The sequence below is a fragment of the Podarcis raffonei genome, chromosome 13 (assembly GCF_027172205.1).
Source record: "Podarcis raffonei isolate rPodRaf1 chromosome 13, rPodRaf1.pri, whole genome shotgun sequence".
NCBI classification, from domain to species: Eukaryota; Metazoa; Chordata; class Lepidosauria; order Squamata; family Lacertidae; genus Podarcis; species Podarcis raffonei.
The window spans coordinates 2,807,295-2,833,054 of record NC_070614.1 but is presented as its reverse complement, the minus strand read 5'-3'; the positions used below and the strand labels follow the sequence as shown (position 1 = coordinate 2,833,054).

At 40.5% G+C, this 25,760-nt stretch overlaps 2 protein-coding genes across 8 annotated transcripts in view; both read left to right on the top strand.

Moving 5' to 3' along the window:
• PTPN3 (protein tyrosine phosphatase non-receptor type 3) overlaps positions 1 to 25,760 on the top strand; it is a 261,139-nt gene that overhangs the window by 231,919 nt on the left and 3,460 nt on the right. For 6 of the 7 annotated variants that reach the window (XM_053362369.1, XM_053362363.1, XM_053362367.1 and 3 more), the window contains 15 exons: positions 512 to 575; positions 3,020 to 3,189; positions 4,892 to 5,026; positions 5,699 to 5,875; positions 8,512 to 8,538; positions 9,137 to 9,311; positions 9,834 to 9,911; positions 12,882 to 12,938; positions 13,404 to 13,560; positions 14,334 to 14,497; positions 15,490 to 15,580; positions 17,576 to 17,637; positions 17,974 to 18,120; positions 18,587 to 18,715; positions 24,262 to 24,407. In XM_053362369.1, coding sequence (XP_053218344.1) covers positions 512 to 575; positions 3,020 to 3,189; positions 4,892 to 5,026; positions 5,699 to 5,875; positions 8,512 to 8,538; positions 9,137 to 9,311; positions 9,834 to 9,911; positions 12,882 to 12,938; positions 13,404 to 13,560; positions 14,334 to 14,497; positions 15,490 to 15,580; positions 17,576 to 17,637; positions 17,974 to 18,120; positions 18,587 to 18,715; positions 24,262 to 24,407 — 1,779 coding nt within the window. The remainder of the gene's footprint in view (positions 1 to 511; positions 576 to 3,019; positions 3,190 to 4,891; positions 5,027 to 5,698; positions 5,876 to 8,511; positions 8,539 to 9,136; positions 9,312 to 9,833; positions 9,912 to 12,881; positions 12,939 to 13,403; positions 13,561 to 14,333; positions 14,498 to 15,489; positions 15,581 to 17,575; positions 17,638 to 17,973; positions 18,121 to 18,586; positions 18,716 to 24,261; positions 24,408 to 25,760) is intronic. The other variant, XM_053362364.1, reaches the window with a different exon arrangement.
• LOC128400256 (transmembrane protein 42-like) lies at positions 18,988 to 19,304 on the top strand. Its single transcript, XM_053362416.1, has one exon. It carries the CDS (start codon positions 19,002 to 19,004, stop codon positions 19,296 to 19,298), a length of 297 nt encoding a protein of 98 aa, XP_053218391.1. The 5' UTR covers positions 18,988 to 19,001; the 3' UTR covers positions 19,299 to 19,304.

Genomic DNA, 25,760 nt, shown 5'->3' with positions numbered 1-25,760 from the left:
CTCTATTTTATTTCCATGCAAAATTTGAAAGAAAGTAACATTTTTACTGCTTACCTACAAATTGTAAGGATATTGGTTGAGTGGATTGCACAGGAAAGCACTTTTGAATGTAGGCTCTCCCTTTCATTTCAAATTTTGCTTCAAGCTTATGAGAAAAGAGAATGTTTTAGTTAATTATAGCTACTTACTTAGATTTTAGTTCCTGTTTCAGATATAATGGAGCCCTTCTGAATAGTGTGACAAGGTGTGGGGCTGCTGACTGAGGTGGAGGTAATTTCCCCTTCCCCAGCAACATCCCACATGGTTCAGGAGGGCCTCTCGACTCTCCAGAAAGGCTTGATAGGGAAGGGGAGAAAGGAAACTTCCCTGATGTGAACCTTCTAAGTTAACTTAATTTACAATCCGAGCATTGAGTCTGATGTGCATTATTGTACCCGTATTTTCTATCAATGTTTGTTTTGATTGTGTTATGTTTTTAGAGTATGATATAGTATAACTTGTTCCTTTTCAGGGTGAACATAATAAAAATTTCGTTTAAACGAAAGAAGTTCTTTATCCAGCAGCGACAGAAACATGTGAGTATAGTTTGTTTCCCCCAGTCACCCCACCCCTAGACTTTTTTTACAATTAACCTCCAATCTTGCCACAAGATGAAGCAATGAATTAAAGGCCATGTCTATGAGTTGGAAAATAAGGTGTACAGAGATCCTTCTTATAGTGTATATTTCATAATACACTGATGATATGTGAAGCTAATTGCTGTAGAGGCGATTGAAGTTTGGACGGAATACTTGATCAGAGATTTTCTTCCTACCCTGTGCCCTGCACCTGCTTTTTAATTCAAAGAAAAGATGTAATGAGATCTGATCATTAATTTGCCTCTGTGGGAACACATGAATTCAAGGTTCTAGCTATCAGAGCTTCTAATTAGCTGGGAATCTCTGGGTCAGTTGCTGGGCCAGTTTCTTGGGTTATTCCTTTATTCTATGCTTCACACTGTGCTGCTTGTTCCTGTTGTGTGGGGCCATGTACCTTGCAGGCTAGATCAGCTGGGTTTGTTGTTTTATTCTGACTTGTATTTTTATGCACTGTAAATAAAATACCTCACTTAAATTTGGTGTGCTCTTTTCTGGAAATCCTGGGTCCCTAATTGCAGTGCTTTGGACTTCTTGGTTAACTGCTTCTGTATAGTAGCCTGAAGCCTAGAGGGCAGAGTGGACTTGCAGAATTTGGTTAGAAGGCTCTGGTTTGATTTTTGTACCGACTTAGGCCAAATAAGTTTCCTGACTCCCTAAGCTTGATGGTCAGACAGTGTTAACATTATTGACATAATAATAGTTCATTGATAGCTGATTTGTTCTGCTTTAATGGTGGTTGTCCAATGCTTCCCTAATGCTACTGCAGTATTGCTGTCCTGAAGGGCTATAGGGGCCTATAGCATAACAAAAGCCGGCCAGTATCCCTCACTCCCCCATATATTTGTGGCATGAAAAGTTATGCTATTTCAGCAGGCTGCTGCAGGATATGCATTGATTGGAAATGAAGCAGTATGAAACACTGCCCCCAACACATATTTATATAAAGTGGAATTACGTATAGCTGCCCCCATAGCACCAGGAGCACACATCATTAAGGATGTGCAAAGAAAAGAATATCTGGAGAAGCCCTTACAGTGAAAGCATGTGGAATATAGCAGTAAACACTTTAGAAATTTTTCATGCAGGTTATTTCTAAATCTGATCCATACAAATTCTCTGCTGGTGTCCCTAGAGATTTGTAGCCAAATACATATTTTCTTTTGCAAGTAATTGTCTGGTGTCTACTGGTGATCATGCTGCAGATTTCTGCTTTGTAGAAAAGCGTTACAAAAGCAGCTTTAAATTAAAGCCAATATGGCATGTCCTACAAAGTGGCAGATGGATCAGATTTCTTCATAGTGAAGAATGTTAACCTTAGGCATTGTTTGCTGTCTCATTGACTGATGGGTTCAATAACTCTTCCTTTGCTCCTTACAAAAAATAAACTTATAATTTCTGCAGTTTTATTCAATCTATCCACGTTCATTTTATTTCAGTACTTCCTTTGGCAGACCAAGCTATAATTGTTCAGAAGAGTTTGCTACCATTTTCCTCTGTCCAATTTTTCTGGCCCTCTACCTCAAATCATTGTAAAGCTCTCAGGGAAAGAGGAAGGGGAGAGCTGGGAGAATATTTGGAACCTATTGAAATATATACATTTTGTATATGTATATACAAAAGCTTGTACAAATCTGACAATATTGACACTGTTACCACAGATATATGTTGGCAGAATTGTTTTTCTGTTGCAAACAAACAGTATTATGAGGCCATCTTGCAGCAAATGGTAGAATTGCAACATTTGTAGTACAGCTTATTTGGAACTACCCCCACAGTCTGTACATGTGGAAAGCAGCTATTACCCAGTACTGCCAAGCACTGGGAACATGTAACCATACATCTGTATTTGCATCTGTAAATTCTACTTTAAGTCAAAGCTGAAAATACATCATATATTTCCGTTTCAGTGTTAACATTTACAAATTGGTCTTGCCTTGTATATAAAATTCTTATAAGACAGTAGTCCCCAGGAACGCCCAAACTTTATGTAACTTCATCAGAGGCTAACGAGCTGCTCCAGTAAGCTCACAAGGCCAAGGGATGAGAGCCAACAAACTGAAGCTCAGTCCAGATAAGATAGTGTTTGCTTCTCTAGATTGAGTGGATGGGAGGGTGCCTGCTCTTGATGGAGGTATACTCCCTTTGAAGGAGTAGGTATGTAGCTTGGGGGTATTTCTGAAGCTCAGGTGGCCTCAGTGGCACGGGTGACTTCTGTCAGCTTCAGCTGGTGGCCCAGCTGTGCCCCTATCTGGACAGGGATAGCCTAACTTCTGTTGTCTGTCCTGTGGTAATCTCTTACTGTTGTAACCTCTTACCGCAATACTTTATACATATTCTAATTATTGATTAGAATAATTCTGATACATATTTTATTGTTACAGAATGAATCCAGGGAACACATAGTTGCCTTCAATATGCTAAACTACCGAGCATGCAAAAACCTGTGGAAATCTTGTGTGGAGCTTCACACATTTTTCCAGGCAAAGAAGATGCTACCTCATGAGAAGTTACTTTCCCATTATTGGACCACGAGTTCTAGAACACCAACCAAGTGAGTATGAGCTCCTAAACAGAATACTTCTGAATGTAATTCTGAAACCCCTTTACATATATAATACTTAAACAGTTTTGTGAATAATTTAAGGCTGATTTTGTAAATTTCTGGTTGACTTCCCAGCACATCACTAGAAGCCTGGAAATTGTCCCACAGGGGAGTCTGTTAAAATTGGAATGGGTCAATTCTAAGGAACCAAAAAATGAACTTTAAAATAACTGCCAGTGTGAAACACAGCGAGGGCTAGCCTGGACTATATTTGGCATGTGTCCGACAACTAGTGTAATGAAACTTGATGTTCTTCATGTTCTCTGTGCAGTTCCGCATTACAGGTTCTGTTCTCTTGTACAGCTGCAATCAGAACTTTTGACAGAAAGATGAGCATTTCGAAGGGAAGCCTGTCCCCCTTCTGAGTGCATGCAGTAAAGGGGTGTAGCTCCCACTTTCTCTCTGGCAACTTTTTGACTTCCACAGCAGCAGCATTCTAAAGAACTTCTCTTTAATGCCTTGCTCTTCAGAGTGTGAACTAGATTTTTCTTCTTTTCTCTTTACTCAGTTTCCCAGAAGCTGTGGAGTTCGTAGTTTTCCTTGTTATAAACCTCAGTTTGGCCAATACAGTAGTGATTCCTAGTTCTGGTGCTGGTGAGAATTCTCTTTAGTATAAATAATATTGTTTCCCAGCTACCACAAGCCAGGTCACAAACTTCTCTGGAGTCTGATCACAGAGAGGAGGATTAGCTTTTGAAGGGAGAGTTGGCAGACATTGACAGGTTACTTTCCATCCAGGCTGTTTCCAGTCATTCTGTCCAAGACATGTTGCATGCTGCTGCTCATGGAGAACAAGCTGGAAGGAAAAGTACAAAGTCTGTCAACATCCAAAAGAACTAAAGGGGTGTTTCTCCAGGGCACCTCTTAACAAAGTACATTTTCCTGAGTCCTTCATCAGGATTTGAAAGGCCAGTTGGGATATCGGCAAGGCTTACCAGGCATGGGCCAGATCACTCCCGCGGAGATCCTCCGTGGGCCGGACCGGCACAGTGCAATGCCGGAAATCACGTCTGCGCATGTCCGTGGTGCCGGAAATCGCACCTGCACAGAAGCAGACATGTGCAGACGCGATTTCCAGCATCTGGGCATGCGCAGAAGCGATTTTCTGAGCTGCAGAAGAGAGTTGCTGCACCATGCTGTGCCAGTTTAGTGCAGTGCATGGGGACTCGCTGAGCAGGCAGCTTGGTTCGGGGGCAGCTTGTGGGCCGGTTAAATGGCCTCCGTGGGCCGCTTCTGGCCCATGGGCCTTAGGTTGCCAACCCCTGAGCTAGAGGCAATCTGCTTAATTTCTTGGTTAAATACAGCTCTGCCTGCTTCCACAAAGCATCATCAAAGTTCTGCTGCTGGATGTTTCTGTGGCAGTGCTGATTTCTAATGATTTCATTAAATTTTTATAGAGATGTAGTTTTAAGTGGAAGGGATCTTTGTTTTTCCAGTCTGATCTGGGAGGGCAGAGGCATCCTTCTCTGTGGAGGGGGCAGTGCAAGTCATTGGCTCTGCTCAATGAGCTAAGGGCAGAGAGCTTCCTGAAGAATTAAAATGTCCTCTGGGAGTTTAGAGAATTTCCAGTAAGAATTTCCTCTTTCTGCACCTAAAATAAAGATTTATAATGCACAAAGTACTTTGTCTAAAGTATGTTGTTTTATTTCAGATCTTCTAACAATCATTACTGCAAAAAAGTAATAGGTGGTATGATTTGGAATGCAGCTATGAGGAGATCTTTGTCAGCTGAACACCTAGAGACCAAAAGTCTTCCTTCTCGGTCTCCTCCAGTTACCCCAAACTGGTAAGAATTATCTTTTTTATCTTCCATAAAATGGGTGGGGATGTCTTTGCACAAGGCAAAGTTTTATTTGTGTCAAAATTTAATTTTGATGTGATTAAGATCTCTCTTAAAGATGAATAATAAAGATTCAAAATAGCTACCGGTATATTTCAAAATGTTACTGCAATTATTTCCAATAGTCAGTGCTTGGTTGTTGGATATGGCTTTTGATTCAACAGCTTCAATATGTGAGGGGTTCTTTCTCCCACAATTCTAATATATAAAGACTGACTTCCTGACTCTAGAAGGAGGAGCCTATCCTAAGTAGTTGTGATACTTGCTTGAAGTTAAACAGAATTTCACATTCTGTTTTTCTACTTAAAAGTAGAAAATTGTGCTTAGATTGTAATTCTGTGTATGCTAATCTGAGTGTAAGCCTCATTGAACACAATAGCATTTATTAATGAGTAAACACATTTCTTCTATATAGGTTTTGTCTGTGGTCCGTTCTGCATGTTATAGCTCATGTCTACTTGGAATAAATGGGCTTTGAATTTAAAAATATTATTAAACAAGTGATAAAATAATTGTAGCCTCTGAGTGTGTGTTATAATATATTAAGCTTCTCATATTTAAAAAAAAGTTTAAGAAAGATACTATCACAACTAACTTCTGAATCCTACCTCTTTTAAGGCGAAGTCCTAGATTACGTCATGAGATTCGTAAACCACGACACTCATCTGTAGATAACCTTGCAAATGAGATTTCCTATATAACTGAAACAGAAGATGTGTTTTACACCTATAAAGTTTCCCCAGCTTCCAAGGATAGTGATTCAGAGTTGTCCCACAGTCGCAGCCCATGGAGAAGGTAAATAACCTCTACAAACAGTGATTTCAGTGCTACTCTGCACTGATAATTGGTAAAGAAGAAAATTAAGAAGACATTTCATATTAAATACTTCAGTAGTAAAATAATAATGCTAGTAACGAAGACTGATACCATAACCCTGAGTATTTAGTCAGAAGTACCAAATTCCTAATTAGAGACATCACTAATGCATTTTTATTTATTTATTTATTAAATCTGTATACTGCCCTTCATCTGAAGGACTCAGGATGGTTCACAGCATAAAAATAAAAGATTAAAAAAACCCACAAAAAACAAGAACAAGCACAAAATAAACCAATATCCTCACAAACACATTTAAAAGGATAGGATGTCAATCAGCCGAAGGCCTGGTTGAAGGGGAGCATTGACGCCAGGCAAGCCTCCCTACAGAGAGCATTCCACAAATGGAGCCACCACAGAAAAGGCCCGTTTTCATGTTGCCAGACATCTCATCAAGGAGGCACTCAAAGAAAGGGCCTCAGATGATGATAATAGGGTCTGGGTTGATTCATATGGGGAGAGGCGGTCCTTGAGATATTGTGGTCCTGAGCCATTTAAGGCTTTATAGGTCAAACCTAGTGCTTTGAATTGGGCCCGGAAACTGATTGGCAATCAGTGCAGTCCGTCCAGAATTGGTGTAATATGCTCAAACCATCTTGCCACAGTGAGCAACCTGGTCTCTGATTTCTGCACCAGCTGAAGTTTCTGAACCATCTCCATTGACTTCCTTATGTGTAACACTTTGCAGTAATCAAACCTGGAGGATACCACAGCATAAACAGAAGTTAGGCTATTCTTGTCCAGATAAGGGTGCAGCTGCCACCAGCCAAAGTTGGTGGAAGGCACTGAGGCCACCTGAGCCTCAAGTGACAGCGAAAGATCCAGAAGTAGCCCCAAGAAGTACCTGCTCCTTCAGAGGGAGTGTAGCTCCTTCAAGAGCGAGTAGCCTCCCATTCATCTGCTCTTGGGAACCATCCACTAACAGTGCCTTAGTCTTACGTGGAGTGAGCTACAGTTTGTTGGCTCCCATCCAGTCCCTTACTCATCCAAGCAAGACAGTGGTCCAGCACATCCACTGCCTCACCTGCAGATGTAAAGGAGACTTAGAGCTATGTGTCATCAGTGTGACAATGTACTCCAAAACTCCGGATAACCCCACTCACCAATTTCACGTACAGTGGTACCTCCGGTTGCGCATAGGATCCGTTCCAGAGCTCCAGTTGGATCCTGAGGAATTCACAACCGGAGGTGCCTCTTCTGTGCATGCGCATGGCGCGGTAGAACACTTTTGCTCATGCATGCTCGGTGAAACCTGCAAAAATACTTCTGGGTTTGCCGCATTTGTATCCTGAAGGATACGCAACCAGAGGTGTGCGTATCCAGAGGTACCACTGTAGATGTTAAACAGCACAGGGGTTAAAATCGAACTCTGAGGAAACGCGCACTGAAGTTTCCATGGGACCAAAGAGCACTCCCCAAGCATCACACTCTGGAAATTACCATCTAAATAGCACTGGAAACACCACAAAGCAGTTCCACCCTACTGTACTGTTGGTTTCTTTGCTTTTTTGCATTCACATATATGCTATGCATGCAGCTCAGTGACTTAAGCAGCATATAAGCTGCATGTTCTTAGTTTAAAAATGCAAAATCTGTACCATAGAAAGTTAAATCTTATACTGAAAATAAATTTTTGTATAAAGATATTTGAGGATTCATAGGATCCAAATATTGCATGGAAGACTTATCAAATGATGCATAACATTTGGGGTGGGGTTGGAACTCAGGGAATGATGGAAATCTTGGGCCCAGTTCATACCCCTATTATATAAACAAGCAGGGGAAACAGAAGGCATATGTCATTCCCATTTCTGCTTTTTCTATCTGTTGTTCACATCCAAATCAGCCTTTAGGGTTCATGAAACTAATAGACCCAGATGGCAGTGTGAGTGAACAAAATATTTTCTTCGTTTCTTCAAGGGCATAGGAACAGTGTATGAGTGAATTTTGATAAACTAGTTATTTTCCTTGCATCCTTTTAAGAATGTACTGTATATGTTTTCTGCAACAGTTACAATTTTTAAAATGGAACATGTAATTCGCCTAGATTTTGAAACAGTGACTCTAGAGAGACAAATGAGTGTTGCTTAAATGATTTTGTAGAGTACCAGTGCAGTTTGTTCTACAGTGGTACCTCCGGTTACATACGCTTCAGGTTATATACACTTCAGGTTACAGACTCCACTAACCCAGAAATAGTGCTTCAGGATAAGAACAGAAATTGGGCTCCGGCAGCGCGGCAACAGCAGGAGGCCCCATTAGCTAAAGTGGTGCTTCAGGTTAAGAACAGTTTCAGGTTAAGTACAGACCTCCGGAACGAATTAAGTACTTAACCCAAGGTACCACTGTATACCGGTTTTGAATTTGCATGTGAATGCCTGAATAATTTTTAGTCTCATAGAAGAAAGTGTCTTGTCAAGTTTTGCTTTCTGCATAAAATCAAACTGATGAGCTTTTGATACTTAGTTTTTGAATACACCATTTCTCTACTGCTTAAAATCTTTGTTATAAAACATTTTGTTTAATTATCCTTTGCTTGTGTGTGTTTTCTTCAGCAGATCATCCGAACAGGAATCACCAAAGTGAGTTTTTCAACAGTGTCACAAATTCCCCTTGTAGCTGAAATTTTAAGATATTCTAATCAAGTTAAATCCCAGAAAACATAATAAGATGTATTATTTGTTCATTCATAAACTAGTGTTGCTGATTTGTTTCTCTCGAAATAAGCCATGGTTTATTTTTGGCTTGCTATTGTGGTCTGTTTGATGCTCACACCTCCAAGACAGGAAAGGGAGGGGGGGTGCAATTTCAGCTGGTCCCTGGTAAACCATAGTTTAAGTCTGACTTAGTGTTACATGTGAGCATGTGTGTGTATAAAATATTTTATTAACATATTAATTTTTGCTGCACCAGAAAAACTTTCTGAGTCTTGAGCTGATATTGCTAGTGAAAATGTGAATATTTATTATGTTCTTCTTGTATCTTAAAGTGTGGGGCTGGAATATAGTGAGCTAAAGTAAATGAAAAATTTGGAATCCTGAAAAAAATCCCACAACTGGCTTGTCAAAAAGAAATCCTTATATTCAGAAGAAGAAATCATTTTGCATAAAAATTCTTGGCTTACACTAAATAGTGAGGTCTGGCTACTAATGTTTAACTTGTTTTGTTTTTTTAATGAAGGAACATATTGGAAAATAATTCAACACAGAACGTTTTGTCTCAGACTCTCAATGGAGTTGGCAACCTTTCAGGGTCTCATCCTTTGAATGGAAAAGATAAACAGTCTTTAGAAACAAATGAAAATGTTTCAAAAGGACTTTTAATGGATGACTCCAATCAGTACTACTTTGATAAGGTATGATAAACAAGTTGAAACTGGCACTTCCTGATAAGCTTAAACAGCAGTGCAGGTGAGACAGACAAGCAGCCATTTCTTTCATACATCAATTCCAGTCCTAAGGAACCCATCCCCCATCCTGGTCATTTTGTAGAAGAGGTGTGTATCTGTACACTAAGCTTTTAAAAATACTTTGTAAATATGTATTGAGAAGTTGGAGGGTTTCTGGATGTGAATTGTATCTTCCATTACACTGATGGTTGTATTTATACTCTGTTTGTACATTTGTGTTGACTTGTCAATTGCCTTGTTTGCTTGTGGATTATTATTTTTTTAAGAGAGAGGGGCGAAATTAGCCTTATCATAGAGTTTCAGCCTTTGGCTAGATAGCTCCTTTGAAATGGACAAATCTATGTGGAGGGGATGCCCAGTTTGCAAAAATTTCTCATGATAGGTATATTGAAGATTATCCAAGTCATCCAACTGAGGTGGTACTTAACATGTTTCACAGATAAAAAGCCTCTTTTCCTTGTCTTCCAGAATGAAGTTATTGATGGAGACTTGCTTTTGATACGCATTTTGCCAGATGAAGATGGAAAATTTGGATTTAACCTGAAGGTAAAAAGGCACTAGTAAAGCAATATTGATAATTAAATATAACTTGGGAGTGAGCATTGCAGGGGAACCATTGGGAAATGTTGCTTGTATCTTTTTAAATATGCTTTCCCCAGTTTGTGATAAAGTATTATGCTGCTGTGCTGTCAAAACACTGATTGGTTTAATGGAGTATTGATAGTTCTTCCTCCCTATCTTCTCCCTGAATAAACCAAATTTTATTGCCCTCAGCTAGTTATTAGTGTTGTCATGTGGATGCTAATTATGAAAGAGCTTTGTGCACTAGATATAAATGGGAATGCAAGGGTCTTCAAATTACAAGTGGATATTGGGGGTGAGCAAATCCCGACAAATCTTGCTATTCTCACCTTTTGGGTAAAATTCTATGCATGTTTTGTTTTGAAGAGAAACTTTGAAATTTGCCTCAAGTTTTGCTTTGTGTGTAAGTCATTATTGACCCTGATTAAGATATTGATTCTCTTTTAGTCAAAGATTTTGCATTGTTTTAACAGTACATTTGCCCCTACACAGTGATTTGGAATAATGTTATGTGCATATCATTTGTCATCTGCCCAAGCGATGCTAGTAAATTTCCTGGAGTAAAACTATCTTTGCACAGATTGTAAAGAAATTAGATCAAATGTAAACATTTGGTCATGAGACCTAGTTCATTACTAAGCATTTTCTAGTAAACCTATTAGAGGATTTTCATTATGTGTTTTTAACAGGTAACCATGCTGAAACCCCACCCACCCACCCAGAATGCTGTTTTAAAGATTAAATCTTACAGCTATGTGCAATTTATCGCTATATCGTTCAATGCATCACGATAACTGGTTCATTAAATTTGACCTGACAATATATCATTCAAAACACCAGAGGGCAGTATAATTGTGAGCAATTTGAGCAGTCCTGTCCCTGTGCGTGGTTTGTCTCAGCCAAAGGCAGAACAGATTCAGCCCCAGCACCTTGCAATAACTGTGTCCAGCCTTGTGATAACAGCGGTGTTCCCTCTCCCTGCTCTGGCTGCTTCACAGTGGTTTGTCTCAGCTGAAGACAGAACAGTTTTGACCTCAGCATCTTGTGATAGCTGCGGAGTTCCCTTTCTCTGTCAGCTGATGCAACATCCAAGACTGCCTGCTGCTTCTCTCCCAAGCCCCATCTCCAACCCCCCCTCCTGCAGATCTCCATGGCTGCTCTTTGGCCATCCACATGCCAGACCTTCATGCCCACCCTATATAGTTCTGTGTTTCAGATGTCGTAATATATTGCTATATTGCATTGCTTAGCTGGTGATATATCACAATGTTAAAAATCAGATATCACCCAGCCCTAGTCTAGAGACTACCGCTTAGTACAGGAACTGTTAGTGTATATCACGATATACACTAGCTATATCTAGCTATATATAACTCTTGCCAGTGCTTTTTTTCTAGAAAGAAAGGTTCCAGTATTGCCCCCCTCACTGCCACAGCACCCCGGCCCCACACCCCCTTCCACGGTGGGCTGTTACTGTACTTGCACGGGACTCCTCATGCCTAAAGAATGCAGTGAGGTATGCACCACTTTCCTGCTGGAGAGGGGAGTGGAGCACATAGATCTTCCCGTGGCAGCCATCCACTTTTCCCCACCTCGATTTAGTAACCACTTACAAGAGATGGGAGGAGAGTTGGGAGCAGCCCTCTATTAAGGAGTGAGACTCTGGGTTTTGAAAAGGCTGCACAGAAATTATGATTTGTTTGCTGATTTTTCTTCCTTGGGTGGTTTCTTGTAATCATGGCAAGAAGCCAGAAGGGGGGAAAGTGCCAGTACGACATACCAATTTGTACCACCAGAAAAGAAGCAATGGCTCTTGCTATATGTCTTTTCCCAACAACCTTTAGTGAAATGTAGTGTAAAAATAAGCTCTTTTCCTACACATTTTCCTACACATGGCTCTGTGTAGAAATTATATACTCTTTCATTTCATTGTAGAATAAAATAGTTCTTTTTTCATACTGATAAGATTGACAGTAGGGCACTTATTTGTTTTTATTTATTTTATTCCATTTACATCCCACCCCCTTCTCCAAGGGAGCTCGAGGTGGTGTATATGGTTCTTCCCCTCTTCAATGAATTCCTACAACAACCCTGTAAGATAGCTTAGGCTAAGATGAGCCTTATGACCATGTGGAGATTTGAACCCTGGATTTCCAGGTCGTAGTCCAACACTCTAATCATGTCACAGTGTAAAAGGAGCAGGGAGGAGGAATGAAGAAAATTGCAGGAAGGAAATAGGGTACAAGTCGAGTGTTGGAAGGAGAAGACGAAAGGAAAGATGAGAAAATACATGTGGGGATGGGGGGGGAGAAATAATACAAGAGAAAATGATAGTAATTGTCTACCGAACTCTTCCTCCATCTGCTACCATTTTGCTGACTGATGGATATCTGTAATTTTCAGCTTTCTCAACTAAGCTCTGGTGATAGAAAGATTGCAGATTTCTGTTGTATAGGATACTTGCTGCTTGCTTGGAATTCTGGTGAAGCTGGTTGGATTTCATGATCCCCTAATATTAACAATTAGGAAGATGTGCTAGATCATACCTTTGGCAGCTTTAGATCACAGGGAGAAGAATTTGGACAAGCTTTGTTTTAAGTCAAGCTTATCTGACAGATAAACTTCTGGAATGCCCCATCACAGTTTGAAAACTGTTCTAGATAAATCATGTATTGCACAGTTGCAATGCCAGCTTATTACATGTCTAATCAATAGAAAACCCCATTGTGTTTAATAGAAGTTTTCCCCAGAGCATAGGATTTCAGCCTAAGTGTATTAATACTTTAACTATTCAGATGTATTTTAAATGTTTTAAAGATTGTATTGTTTTGTCACTGTTGCTTGCCATCCTGGGGTACTTTGAGAGGAGTAGCTGGATATAAATATAATAATTAAAAATATAATAAATAAAAATACTTTGGCACCATGTTTTAGGGGGGCATTGATCAGAAGATACCTCTAGTTGTGTCCAGAATCATTCCAGGTTCCCCTGTAAGTATAAACTTTTGAACTTCCTTCATTTTTGTATTGTATTTTATCTATAAGTCTCCTTGAGTCCCTATCAGGGAAAAAGGCAGAGTATAGAAATCTACTACTACTATGACTATAACTGCTGCTGCTAATCGTTAGTAGAATAAGAGAGTGGAAAGAAATCTTGGACATTATCTCAGTAGAAATGCATAAAATCAGGATGTGGGCCCCTGGATTATTCATTCAGCTTCATTCTCAATCTGAACTGAATAGTGTCAGACATTGCTGATGGGAAATTGTTCCAAATATATTAAACAAATAAATTTTCCATGGTTTCCTAATGCAGATAATACTTCATCAAGATAAAGAATAGCACTGCTAATTAGAGATTCAGTCAAATCCTTCACACTGAAGTTAATATCCAATTTGTTTCTTAGACTGAAAGGTTTGAAAATGGTGACTTCATTTTCTTTTGTCTTATGGCAGTCTGATAAATGCATTCCAAAATTGCTTGAAGGTGATCAGATAGTATTAATCAATGGCCGGGACATCTCTGAGCACACACATGACCAAGTAGTGATGTTTATAAAAGCCAGCAGAGAGTCACATACACGTGAGCTTGTACTTCTGATCAGGCGGAAAGGTAAGTATTTATGTGATGTTATTGAAGAGTGGGATTGTGGTGGGATCCTGCTGCTTGGAGCATAACTGAGCAGGATTATTGTCTGTACACTAGAAGCTATTTTATTTTGAGTTTTTCTTTAAATTTCTACAAGGAGTCACTTGAAACATTGGAATCTTACAGACAGTTAACTAAAGCTTCTGGGGAGGAAGAGGGTATAGCCTCCCTTCAGCTCTCCACTCCTAGGGCAATTAGTAGTTTGAGCTCCACACTCCTTCTGGCATGGAAGGGAAGGAAGTGTTTTGATCCCTCCCTTCCATCTTTGAATTTCAGAACTCTACTGGTCTGGATCCAGGCACCAGAGACTTGAGATTCCAAGATACCCCCCATCAGGCCATTATGTCAAGATTTTTCTGTAATCATGGTTTGTTGTGACATCCAAATTGGCCTTGTTTGTAGACCCAATCTTTGCAAACTGATCTCAGCATGGTTTCAAATCAAGGTTTTGAGATAAGTCGCTGGAGTTAAAATTGTTTTCCCCCTCATGAGAGCAATATTTCATCAATTTACCAAAGAAAAAAATAGTTGCTGAGACACAGAAAGAGATTGAATTGCATCTCCCTCCCTGCTAATATTCACCTGCCTTAGGATATTTGCTTTGGAACTGTCAAAGAGCAACAATTAGCAAAGCAGCTTTTACAAATCTGTCCTTTTTCATGTACATTTTCTTTAAAATATCTAGATATTACTGTTTGAAGAATGTTAAAGATCTGGATTTGCCTGTGTATTTTTAGTTCTTAGACCACTTGTTGAGAACAAGTTGGAAGATGAAACTGATGGATCTAGTTTTCTGGAAACAATTATTCCCAACTGTTCTGAGTATGGTGAGACTTTAGAAGAATCAATGGAGCAACTAAAGAAAGGACTGGAAAGTGGAACTGTCCTAATTCAGTTTGAAGTAAGCAACCATCACAGTGTCAAACCCTTGGTTTGAATGTGTCCCTTCCTAAACAGATGCAAATAAAGCCACTATTCTCTTGGCTACTCTCCTCCTTCTAACTTTCTCTTCTCTGTGATCGTGTGCTATATTTGTTGACAGCCCAGAAATGGAGCACTTGGTGTTCCAGAAGCTAAGGGTTCATTCAGGTGCTTGCCAAAGCAGCATTGTAAGTCATGACTTTAAAAACATAAAAGAGCCCTGCTGGATCAGGTCAAAGGCCCACTTAGTCCAGCATTCTATTCTCACAATGACCATGCTTTAACTATACTGAAGTGCAAGTTTCTAAAAACATAAAAGCAGAAAAATGTAATGATTTGTTAATAATTGCTGCTTAGATAGGCCTACAAAACCCTTGTGTTTCACCACAAAATTAAAAACTAAATGCAGTCTTTTAATTGGCAGTTTTAGAAGTGCAATGTAGATATCATAATGCCCTAATTAGATTTTATTTAACAGTGTATTTAAATGGCACGCAGCTGTCAAAATAGTAAATTTATCTTCTTACAATTTTTGTTAATCTGTAATCCTGTTAAGAACTGGCATCAAAATTTGAGGGGTATTTAGTCAGCTTTCCTCTGACTTGATAGGCAAGCCAAGGATTAAGAACGCCTTCCTGCCCTGTAACTCTCTTCTGTAAATGCCTAATCCTGCATTGTCATTAACTTGTTAACACTTTGCAACAAGGCCTCAAAATAAAATAAGCCCCCAACTCACTTGTCATATGATCTGGCCAGAGATATGGAGCAATTACAAGACCACCGCAAATTCCAGTGCCAGTCAAGCTGCCATCCACAGGGATTGGGAACTGCCAGTTGTTCATTTGTGGGGAATTATTTTATATTTGTTATAATTCAAGCAAGTCTGGGCAGTGTGTATGGAGGTCCTGGACTGCCTAGATTCAACTTGATCCTTATTTAATTATTCAGTGAATAGCTTTTATTTTCTTTCAGCAACTTTATAGAAAAAAGCCAGGATTAGCTATTACTTGTGCAAAGCTACCTCAAAACATGGACAAAAATCGGTACAAAGATGTTCTGCCATGTGAGTATTAAATTATATATTGCCTTTTATTTCCTTTAATATTTAACTTGTAATATTTAACAGTAATTCCATGCCTATCAGCCTAAAAGTGAATCAGGACTGCCCCGAAATAAGGTGATTTCTACATATTCAGGGTAAGCAAAAGTACATTTTAATCATCAGTTCATGCACAGTACCATAATAGTCCCTGAATCTGTGCTCTTTACTATGTGGAGTAAAGAGAGATTGGTGTCACCTGAGTGCTGAGTGTTGACCATATCCCATCTGCTTCAAACTGCTCCTGTGCTCCACTCAAAGTTTAACAAGAGAGTACTGTAGTTTGAGTCATCTGAAGTCCTAAACTAACCGCTATAACTTACCAGAATACTCCGTTTATGTTCTCAGGCTGCTGGTTGCATGAAATCTATCTTACTATATATGGGCTGTATAAGCAAGCCAATAACCAATTAATCAAGCCCTTATTGGTAAATTTACCTGGAAACTCTGATATCTTTTATCTCAAGTATCTCTTTGAAGATAAGGAATTTTAGTCATGGTAAAATTTCTCTCAGAGGTAGTTAGAATTAGAAATCAACATGTCTTGGATAAAACACAGTGACTTTCTAGTAATGTCTTTTCCATATGCCTGCTGTACTTCGTTTTTGCGGGTCTTTGGACCATAATAAAGAATGTTTGTGTGGTAAGCCTATCTTGAACCAGGGCTTTTTAGAACCATATAGCACAGCAGGGGATGGAAATCAGAAGGGTTTCAAAAGGAGGAAAGTGTTGTTTCCTCCCTGTTCCCCTTTGAGCTGGACCAGATGTTGTTAGGCTACAACTATCATCATTTGCCAGGAGGGACAGCAGTCAAGGATCAGGGAGTGGTTGTCTCAACAACATCTAGGAACTTGATGTTGAGAAAGCCTCCCCTAGACGGTGCTGTGTTTGGTAGTATTGCTTCAGAAAACCTGATTTGGATTTAGAGGCTGCCTAATTTTGGGGGAACGAAACTTCATGTCTTCCCATTCACTCTGGCTATAATTCTTTTTCCCCATTTTTGACAGAATTAGATGGAATTTGCAGGCATAATAGGCCCTCGGGCCGACCCTCCTTTATTCTGCTAAATTCCAGTAGGATAGGTTCAGGAGGGGTTGTGCTGGGCACATTAAACTTTGATTATTATTTTTAACAGCATATAAGTTTTTTAAATTTTTGACTGAATTGAATGAAATTTGTATGTTTGAGAGGATGAACACTGTCAAACGTTTGCAGTTTTGGTGGGGTTAATCTCCCGTATTCTGTTGCCATCAATTTTATGAACATTGTAAAAATCATAGAAGTGCTCCTAAGAAACCTGTCAGAAGTATAGCTGCAGGAGCTAAGGCGTTGAGATGAAGGGGTGGGGGACTCACCTTCAGACTTGGCTCTGCTGAGTTAGCACTAAAAGTCACAGAAATGAATTGTAAACTGACTTGACAGGACTGTTTCAAGTAAGCAGCAGCAGCAGAACTAGCACAGAACAGAGCAGAAGGTGATCTATTACTTTAGCATCACTGCTTCAGAACACTGTGATTCGAGATTCCTGATAAAATCATTCCCTCTGATTAGAAGCTATAAAACACTCAGCAAAAAAAAGAGAGGTCCCCCCCTCCCCATTCTGACATTTGCTTATATGGCATTCAATTGAGGATAATTTTTCACTTTTGGCAGACCCACTTGCCTGCACTGTTTTCTCACTTCGGAGATTCCTGTTTTTATCTGGGAACCTTTGGAGTGACCCCACTTTGGTTTTGAAAGCCCCAGATCTTTCTGAAGCAACCACTTCTGCTCAAGATTCAGGATTCATTTGAATCCGGCACATTTCATTCTTTCCTGTCCTATTTGGTCATTGTTCATTTACTTAAGTTTTCAAAATACTGTGTTTGCAGACCATATTGTGCAGCTAAATGATTCATCATCCCTGTGAAAAGTGATACTAATTTATATAACCTAATTACTATTTTTTTCTCTCGCTAGATGATATCACTCGAGTAATATTACAAGGAAATGATGATTACATAAATGCAAATTATGTTAACGTAAGTAACACAGACAGGTCTTGAAATAATTACAATGAGTTGTTTCCATACTAGTGGACGTTTTAAAATTAATGGACAGGACTAACTTAGGTCCATTAATTTCAATGGGTCTACAGAACTAAAAGTATCAAAATTATCAGAATTATCAATTTCTTGTACAATTTCTTGTTCAATTTTGATTTAGTGACCTAATCGTGTGGGTTGATGTTGTATTTGAGGATAACTAGAAATACTAATAGTTGTTGTTGTTATTTATTATCCACTTTCCTTTGCTAATACTTCAGTAAAATTACTAGTAAGAATCAACCTTATTTGCAGCTTTCTTTCTTCTCGTAGCTGGAAATTCCTCCTGCAGGCATTGTGAACAAATACATAGCCACTCAAGGGCCTCTTCCACACACCTGTGTTCATTTCTGGCAAGCAGTTTGGGATCACAGATTATCACTGATTATCATGCTGACAACCCTTACAGAACGAGGGCGGGTAGGTACAGTTTTCCTGATTATCAAGCCATTCCTGGGGGTGGAGGTTTGTATGTGAATTGATATGTGGTTTGCTGGTCTGCTTGGCGCATTGGAACTAGGCCCTCTTTCTGCATTCTTCAGTGTAACTTAGCAGGTGGACAAGTTGTGGCTTGTGAAATTTTTTAGCATATCAAGGTTGAGGAACTAAGGAGCTATTTTGTTTCCAGCAACTGAAAGGCTAAAGATGAAAGCTTCATATACTCTGGCCTGCTAGAACATAAGCTAACTCCAGCTGCTGTGGCGGCAGCTGGAGATATTTTGGGGATTGCTTCTGCTAACTCTTTGGCCTGGACCTGGGCCTTTTGTCATGTCAATTAGTACATGGTATATTCTATGTCGATTATTAGCATTGCTTGAGCAACCCTCTAAGATATGTTTCCATAGAAGATATAAATGTGACAGAATGAGTTTTTCTTTTGTGTTAGACCAAATGTCATCCTTATTGGCCTGATCCTCCAGACGTTCTTGATTATGGCAACTTTCGTGTCAAGTGTCGATCTGAAGATTGTACCATTGCTTACGTGTTTAGAGAAATGGTTATTACAAATATTGAAGTAAGTGATTTTTACTTTTTCAGTTTGCTACAAGAAAAAATACATATTAAAACTTCACACATGGTTATGTACATGTTGTGCTTTTTGTCTGATCTAAATGCTGCTGCGCTTGGTCCATTGGTCAGCCTTACTGGAATATGTATCTACAAAGATTATTCGAGTCAAAGCTAGCCCTCTGGTTGTTTATTATTATTATTAAGAAGCAACTCAAGTATAAGTGCTTGTGCTGTTACTTATTTTGTCTTTATTCATTAGTAAAGGCCCATTTTGGCGCGTCGGAGTCGCCATGCCAGCCGGCTGGGGGGCTGCCTTCGCCGCCGGGGCCGGTCTGTTGGGGGCGCTGGCCGCCTGCTCCGCAAAGCTGGCCCTGGGGGCGGATTACCTGCGGGGAGCCTGCGCCGCGGTCGTCGGAGGCGAGGAGGCGGCCTCTGGTGCCTGCTCCTGGGCTTTTCTTGGCAAGTTGCTCTTTGGGGAGACTCATGCCCTGTTGTGGTGGATAGGAATATCCTTAACCCTCCTTGGGCTTTTGCTGCTCCACACGACACCACCCTTAGCAGAAGAAAAGAAGGAAAAGAAGAGATGAAAACTCACCTGTTGAAATGCCCCTTCATGGATCACTGCCTTGCCGTGGCGAAGGGGCTTGAAGAACTCAGAGAAGCTATGAACTACGCCGAGCAGGGCACACAAGATGAACAGGTCATAGTGGAGAGTTTTGACCAAATGTGATCCACCTGGAGGAGGAACCGGCAAGCCACTCCAGTATCCTTGCCAAGAAAACTCCATGGACAAAGACAACAGGCATATAAAAGTTATGACGCTGGAAGATGAGCCCCTCAGGTCGGAAGGCGTCCAACATGCTACTGGGGAAGAGCGGAGGGCAAGTACAAGTAGATCCAGAGCTGATGAAGCGGCTGGGCCAAAGCCGAAAGGACGCTCAGTTACGGATATGCCTGGAAGCGAAAGGAAAGTCCAATGCTGTAAAGAAAAATATTGCATAGGAACCTGGAATGTAAGAACCATGAACCTGGGTAAGTTGGAGGTGGTCAAAAATGAGATGGCAAGAATAAATATTGACATCCTAGGCATCAGTGAACTAAAATGGACGGGAATGGGCGAATTCAGTTCGGATGACCATCACATCTACTACTGTGGGCAAGAAACCCGTAAAAGAAATGGAGTGGCCCTCATAGTCAACAAAAGAGTGGCGAAAGCTGTACTGGGATGCAATCTCAAAAATGATAGAATGATCTCGATACGAATCCAAGGCAGACCTTTTAACATCACAGTAATCCAAGTTTATGCACCAACCACTGGTGCTGAAGAAACTGAAATAGACCAATTCTATGAAGACTTACAAGACCTTATAGAAGTGACACCAAAGAAGGATGTTCTTCTCAATATAGGGGATTGGAATGCTAAAGTAGGGAATCAAGAGATAAAAGGAACAACTGGCAAGTTTGGCCTTGGAGATCAAAACGAAGCAGGGCAAAGGCTAATAGAGTTCTGTCAAGAGAACAAGCTGGTCATCACAAACACGCTTTTCCAACAACACAAGAGACGACTCTACACATGGACATCACCAGATGGGCAGTATCGAAATCAGATTGATTATATTCTCTGCAGCCAAAGATGGAGAAGCTCTATACAGTCAGCAAAAACAAGACCTGGAGCTGACTGTGGCTCAGATCATCAGCTTCTTATAGCAAAATTCAAGCTTAAACTGCAGAAAGTAGGAAAAACCACTGGGCCGGTAAGATACAATCTAAGTCAAATCCCTTATGAATACACAGTGGAAGTGACGAACAGGTTTAAGGATTTAGATTTGGTGGACAGAGTGCCTGAAGAACTATGGATGGAGGCTCGTAACATTGTACAGGAGGCAGCAACGAAAACCATCCCAATGAAAAGGAAATGCAAGAAAGCAAAGTGGCTGTCCAACGAGGCCTTACAAATAGCGGAGGAGAGAAGGCAAGCAAAATGCGAGGGAGATAGTGAAAGATACAGGAAATTGAATGCAGATTTCCAAAGAATAGCAAGGAGAGACAAGAAGGCCTTCTTAAACGAGCAATGCAAACAAATAGAGGAAAACAACAGAATAGGAAGAACCAGAGATCTGTTCAAGAAAATTGGAGATATGAAAGGAACATTTCGTACAAAGATTACCATAATAAAGGACAAAAGTGGTAAGGACCTAACAGAAGCAGAAGACATCAAGAAGAGGTGGCAAGAATACACAGAGGAATTATACCAGAAAGATATGGATGTCTCGTACACCCCAGGTAGTGTGGTTGCTGACCTTGAGCCAGACATCCTGGAGAGTGAAGTCAAATGGGCCTTAGAAAGCACTGCTAATAACAAGGCCAGTGGAAGTGATGGTATTCCAGCTGAACTATTTAAAATATTAAAAGATGATGCTGTTAAGGTGCTACACTCAATATGCCAGCAAGTTTGGAAAACTCAGCAGTGGCCAGAGGATTGGAGAAGATCAGTCTACATCCCAATCCCAAAGAAGGGCAGTGCCAAAGAATGCTCCAACTACCGCACAATTGCACTCATTTCACACGCTAGCAAGGTTATGCTTAAAATTCTACAAGGAAGGCTCAAGCAGTATGTGGATCGAGAACTCCCAGAAGTGCAAGCTGGATTTAGAAGAGGCAGAGGAACCAGAGACCAAATTGCAAACATGCGCTGGATTATGGAGAAAGCTAGAGAGTTCCAGAAAGACATCTACTTCTGCTTCATTGACTATGCAAAAGCCTTTGACTGTGTCGACCACAGCAAACTATGGCAAGTTCTTAAAGAAATGGGAGTGCCTGATCACCTCATCTGTCTCCTGAGAAATCTCTATGTGGGACAAGAAGCTACAGTTAGAACTGGATATGGAACAACTGATTGGTTCAAAATTGGGAAAGGCGTACGACAAGGCTGTATTTTGTCTCCCTGCTTATTTAATTTATACGCAGAATACATCATGCGAAAGGCTGGGCTGGATGAATCCCAAGCTGGAATTAAGATTGCCGGAAGAAATATCAACAACCTCAGATATGCAGATGACACAACCTTGATGGCAGAAAGTGAGGAGGAATTAAAGAACCTTTTAATGAGGGTGAAAGAGGAGAGCGCAAAATATGGTCTGAGGCTCAACATCAAAAAAACGAAGATCATGGCCACTGGTCCCATCACCTCCTGGCAAATAGAAGGGGAAGAAATGGAGGCAGTGAGAGATTTTACTTTCTTGGGCTCCATGATCACTGCAGATGGTGACAGCAGCCACGAAATTAAAAGACGCCTGCTTCTTGGGAGAAGGGCAATGACAGGCCTAGACAGCATCTTGAGAAGTAGAGACGTCACCTTGCCAACAAAGGTCCGTATAGTTAAAGCCATGGTTTTCCCAGTAGTGATGTATGGAAGTGAGAGCTGGACCATAAAGAAGGCTGATCGCCGAAGAATTGATGCTTTTGAATTGTGGTGCTGGAGAAGACTCTTGAGAGTCCCATGGACTGCAAGAAGATCAAACGCATCCATTCTTAATGAAATCAGCCCTGAGTGCTCACTGGAAGGACAGATCGTGAAGCTGAGGCTCCAGTACTTTGGCCACCTCATGAGAAGAGAAGACTCCCTGGAGAAGACACTGATGCTGGGAAAGATGGAGGGCACAAGGAGAAGGGGGCGACCGAGGATGAGATGGTTGGATAGTGTTCTCGAAGCCACAAACATGAGTCTGACCAAACTGCGGGAGGTAGTGGAGGACAGAGGTGCCTGGCGTGCTCTGGTCCATGGGGTCACGAAGAGTCGGACACGACTAAACGACTAAACAACAACAACAACAAAGGCCCATTCAAACAGCTCTTAGCTGTATGTGGTATGAGATTCAGTATAGAGCTTGGATGCTTTCTTCGTCACCAATGCATGTGCATGCTTACATGCGTGAGAATACATATACAAGTTTGCATGTACATGCCAAAACTTAGAACTCCCATTTCTATATGAATAAGTGATTGCTAAATGAACACTAAATCTATGTGCAGTACAGTGGTACAGCACTCAATTCCTTATTTTGCTGCACAGAAAAATAAGGAGAGAGAACCCTACACACCTGAATGGTAATGCAGTGTAATGTAAACAATTGCAAAGTGATAAGCATTGGACCAAAAATCCTAGTTTCACAACTATCACAAACAGATCCTAGTGATGACTGAGAAGGAATGAAACCTTGCAGTTGTGGTGGATAGCTCAAATGACCCAAGTGTGAAGAGGCTGTGAAAAACATCAATTGTGTTCTAGGGGTAATTTGGAAAATAACAAAAAAAAAAACTGCTAATAGAATAATATTACTATGCAAATCTATGGTGCAACCATATTTGGAATACTGTATCTGGATGACAGTTGTGAGAACAGCATGTTGGAGTAGATGGGTCCTTGGCCTGATCCAGCTGGGCTCTTCTTATTACACTTCAAATACAGCATCCTATGATGAATGAACAGTAAATGCAGAAGAACAAAGCATAGGAAGCTGCATGGAAGCCACTGGGACCCTTTCTTGTCCCTGTCCATATTGTTTGATGCAGCTTTACCTATCCGGCTGTTGTTTGTTTCAGTTTGGCTAGGGCCACTGACTTCTAATGAGCTTTGAGTATTCATGCAGACTTTGGCAAAATATAGCCACATGTAGACTTGGCTATGGCGGCATAACTGGTATATGGCAAATTTGGTTTGGAGCTGATTGCTAGTTTTTGCATCTTTTTTCATTAAACTGACCCTGCCTACATTTTGTGTCTGGTATACTGTGACAGAGTTGGCAGAGTTTTTTGCAAAATGGAAGCACCCGCTTTGGACCAAACTATGTATTACATTATATGTGTTACTGTGTTGAACTCACCTGTTTTTTAAAAATGACTGCAGAGAGATTAGGTGCAAAGAGAGGTGGGTTTAATGTTTCCCTTCTGCTGCAGTCTGCTTCAAACTGCTGACCTCCAAGCTCTTCCCAACACCTAAGCTGTTATTTAGCTGAAGCAGCTTTCTTCCCACAAGGTGGCAGTCCCAGCCATGAAGAGACAAAGGGTCTTGAGAGGGAGACCCCAGGGAACCCAGTGTGTTACAGGTGGCTTTGAGTTAGGATTCTCTGTATGTGACAATATTTTGCCTTCATAAAAATGGAAATACAAACAGTTTGCTATGTTGAATGTATAATTGAGCTTTTATGAGAAATAGCTATAGCACAGTTTCACATATTTGGTCTATGGAGTACAGAAAACATTCAAATGAGAATGTAACTAATTTCTAGTAGGTTTACTGTACATTGTCAGGGTCTACTGAGAGAGACAACAGAAAATACCATTCCGGAGATGGGGGCGTGGGGAAAGAGATTCAGCTAATAAATAAATAAATGATGTACTGGTTTTGACCACAAATCAACAATATTTATTGTTGAGCTATCTAAATGCAAATGGTTTGTTTGATATTTTCCCATTACATAATTTTCAGTTAAGGCTGTTTTTACAGTAATGGCTGTAGTCCTTTATAGTGAAAATGTTAATTTATTTCAGACAGAGGAAGAACACACAGTCACTCATCTCCAGTATGTGGCTTGGCCTGATCATGGTGTCCCTGACGATTCCACAGACTTTTTGGAATTTGTGACCTACATGAGATCAAAGAGAGTGGGAAATGCGCCAGTTCTTGTTCACTGCAGGTGCAGTAAATAATTGTGCATATAACCATTTGGCATAATAGTTTGTGATAGTTCTTGAGCCTGTTTTATGAATATTGAATGTGTTATAGCTGATAGTGAATCAAAACTGCTCTTGCTGCTTCAGGCTGCTTAGGGACTGTTCAAATGTATTTGAAGTGCTTATTACTTTCAGTGGACTTTCCTGAAAGACAGAAAACATAGCTTAAATGTGACTGGTTGTAAATGCAACTTGGTTGCGTGATTTTATGTGGGGTGGGGTTTATTGTTCTTTTCTTTTTTAAAAATAGAACTCATAGGAATCCCACTGGATCAGATAAAGGGTCCTTCTAGTTCAGCATCTGTTTCCTAGTGGTGGCCCACAAACAAGGCATGAAGACATAACTCAGTAGCTGACACTCAATGGCATATTATCTCTAAACCTGAAGATTCCATGTAATCACCATGTCTAGTAGTCATTCAAAGACTTATTAATTTATTCCTCTCTCATATTACAACTTGGGGTCATGCAATGAAACAGATTGGCAGAATATTCAGGACAGACAAAAGGAGGTACTTCTTCACCTGGCAATTAGTTGATTCATAGAATTCTGTGCCATAAGATGTGGTGATGGCCACTAGCTTCACTAGCTTTAAGAGTAGAGTAGAAAAATTCAAAGAAGATACGTACCAGTAATGTAGCTATATTATGAAGTTAAAAGTGGTGGGAACCCAGAAGGAAAAGTGACAGTTCCACTCTATTCTGTGCTGTTTAGACCACATCTGGAGTACTGTGACCAATTTGGGGCACCACATTTTAAGATGGGCATCAACAAACAATAGTGTGTCTGGAGGAAGGTGACGGAAATGGCAAGAAGTCTGAAAACTAAGTCCTATAATTAATAGTTGAAAGAGCTGGATATGTTTAGCCTGGATAAGAGAAGATGGAGGAGGGACATGATATCTGAGGGGTTGTTATGCAGAAGATGGCACAAACTGTTCCACAAGACAGGCCTAGAACCTATGAATGGAAAGTGCTGGGAAGCATATTTGGCTGAATGTTAGGAGAAACTTACTAACTATAAGAGCTATCTAACAGTAGAACAGTCTGCTTGCTTAAGAGGTGGCCTTTGCTTTGCCACCTCTTTGAGATGTTTTAGCAGAGGTTGGACTGCCATCTGTCATCCTCCGTTGCAGGAGGCTGGACTCGATTACCTCCATGGTTCCGGGCAACTCTGATTCTATGGAACCTCCAGTTTCAGAGGCCACTGAATACCAAGTGCGTTATTGCCTTGATGTCCCTCATGTGGGCTTCTCAGAGGTATCTGGTGGGCCTCTGTGAGAAACAGTATGCTGGACTGTATTGACCCTTGCTCT

Excerpts from the sequence above, each read along its gene's own strand:
- LOC128400256 (XM_053362416.1), top strand. The coding sequence starts at position 19,002 with ATGCCAGCCGGCTGGGGGGCTGCCTTCGCCGCCGGGGCCGGTCTGTTG.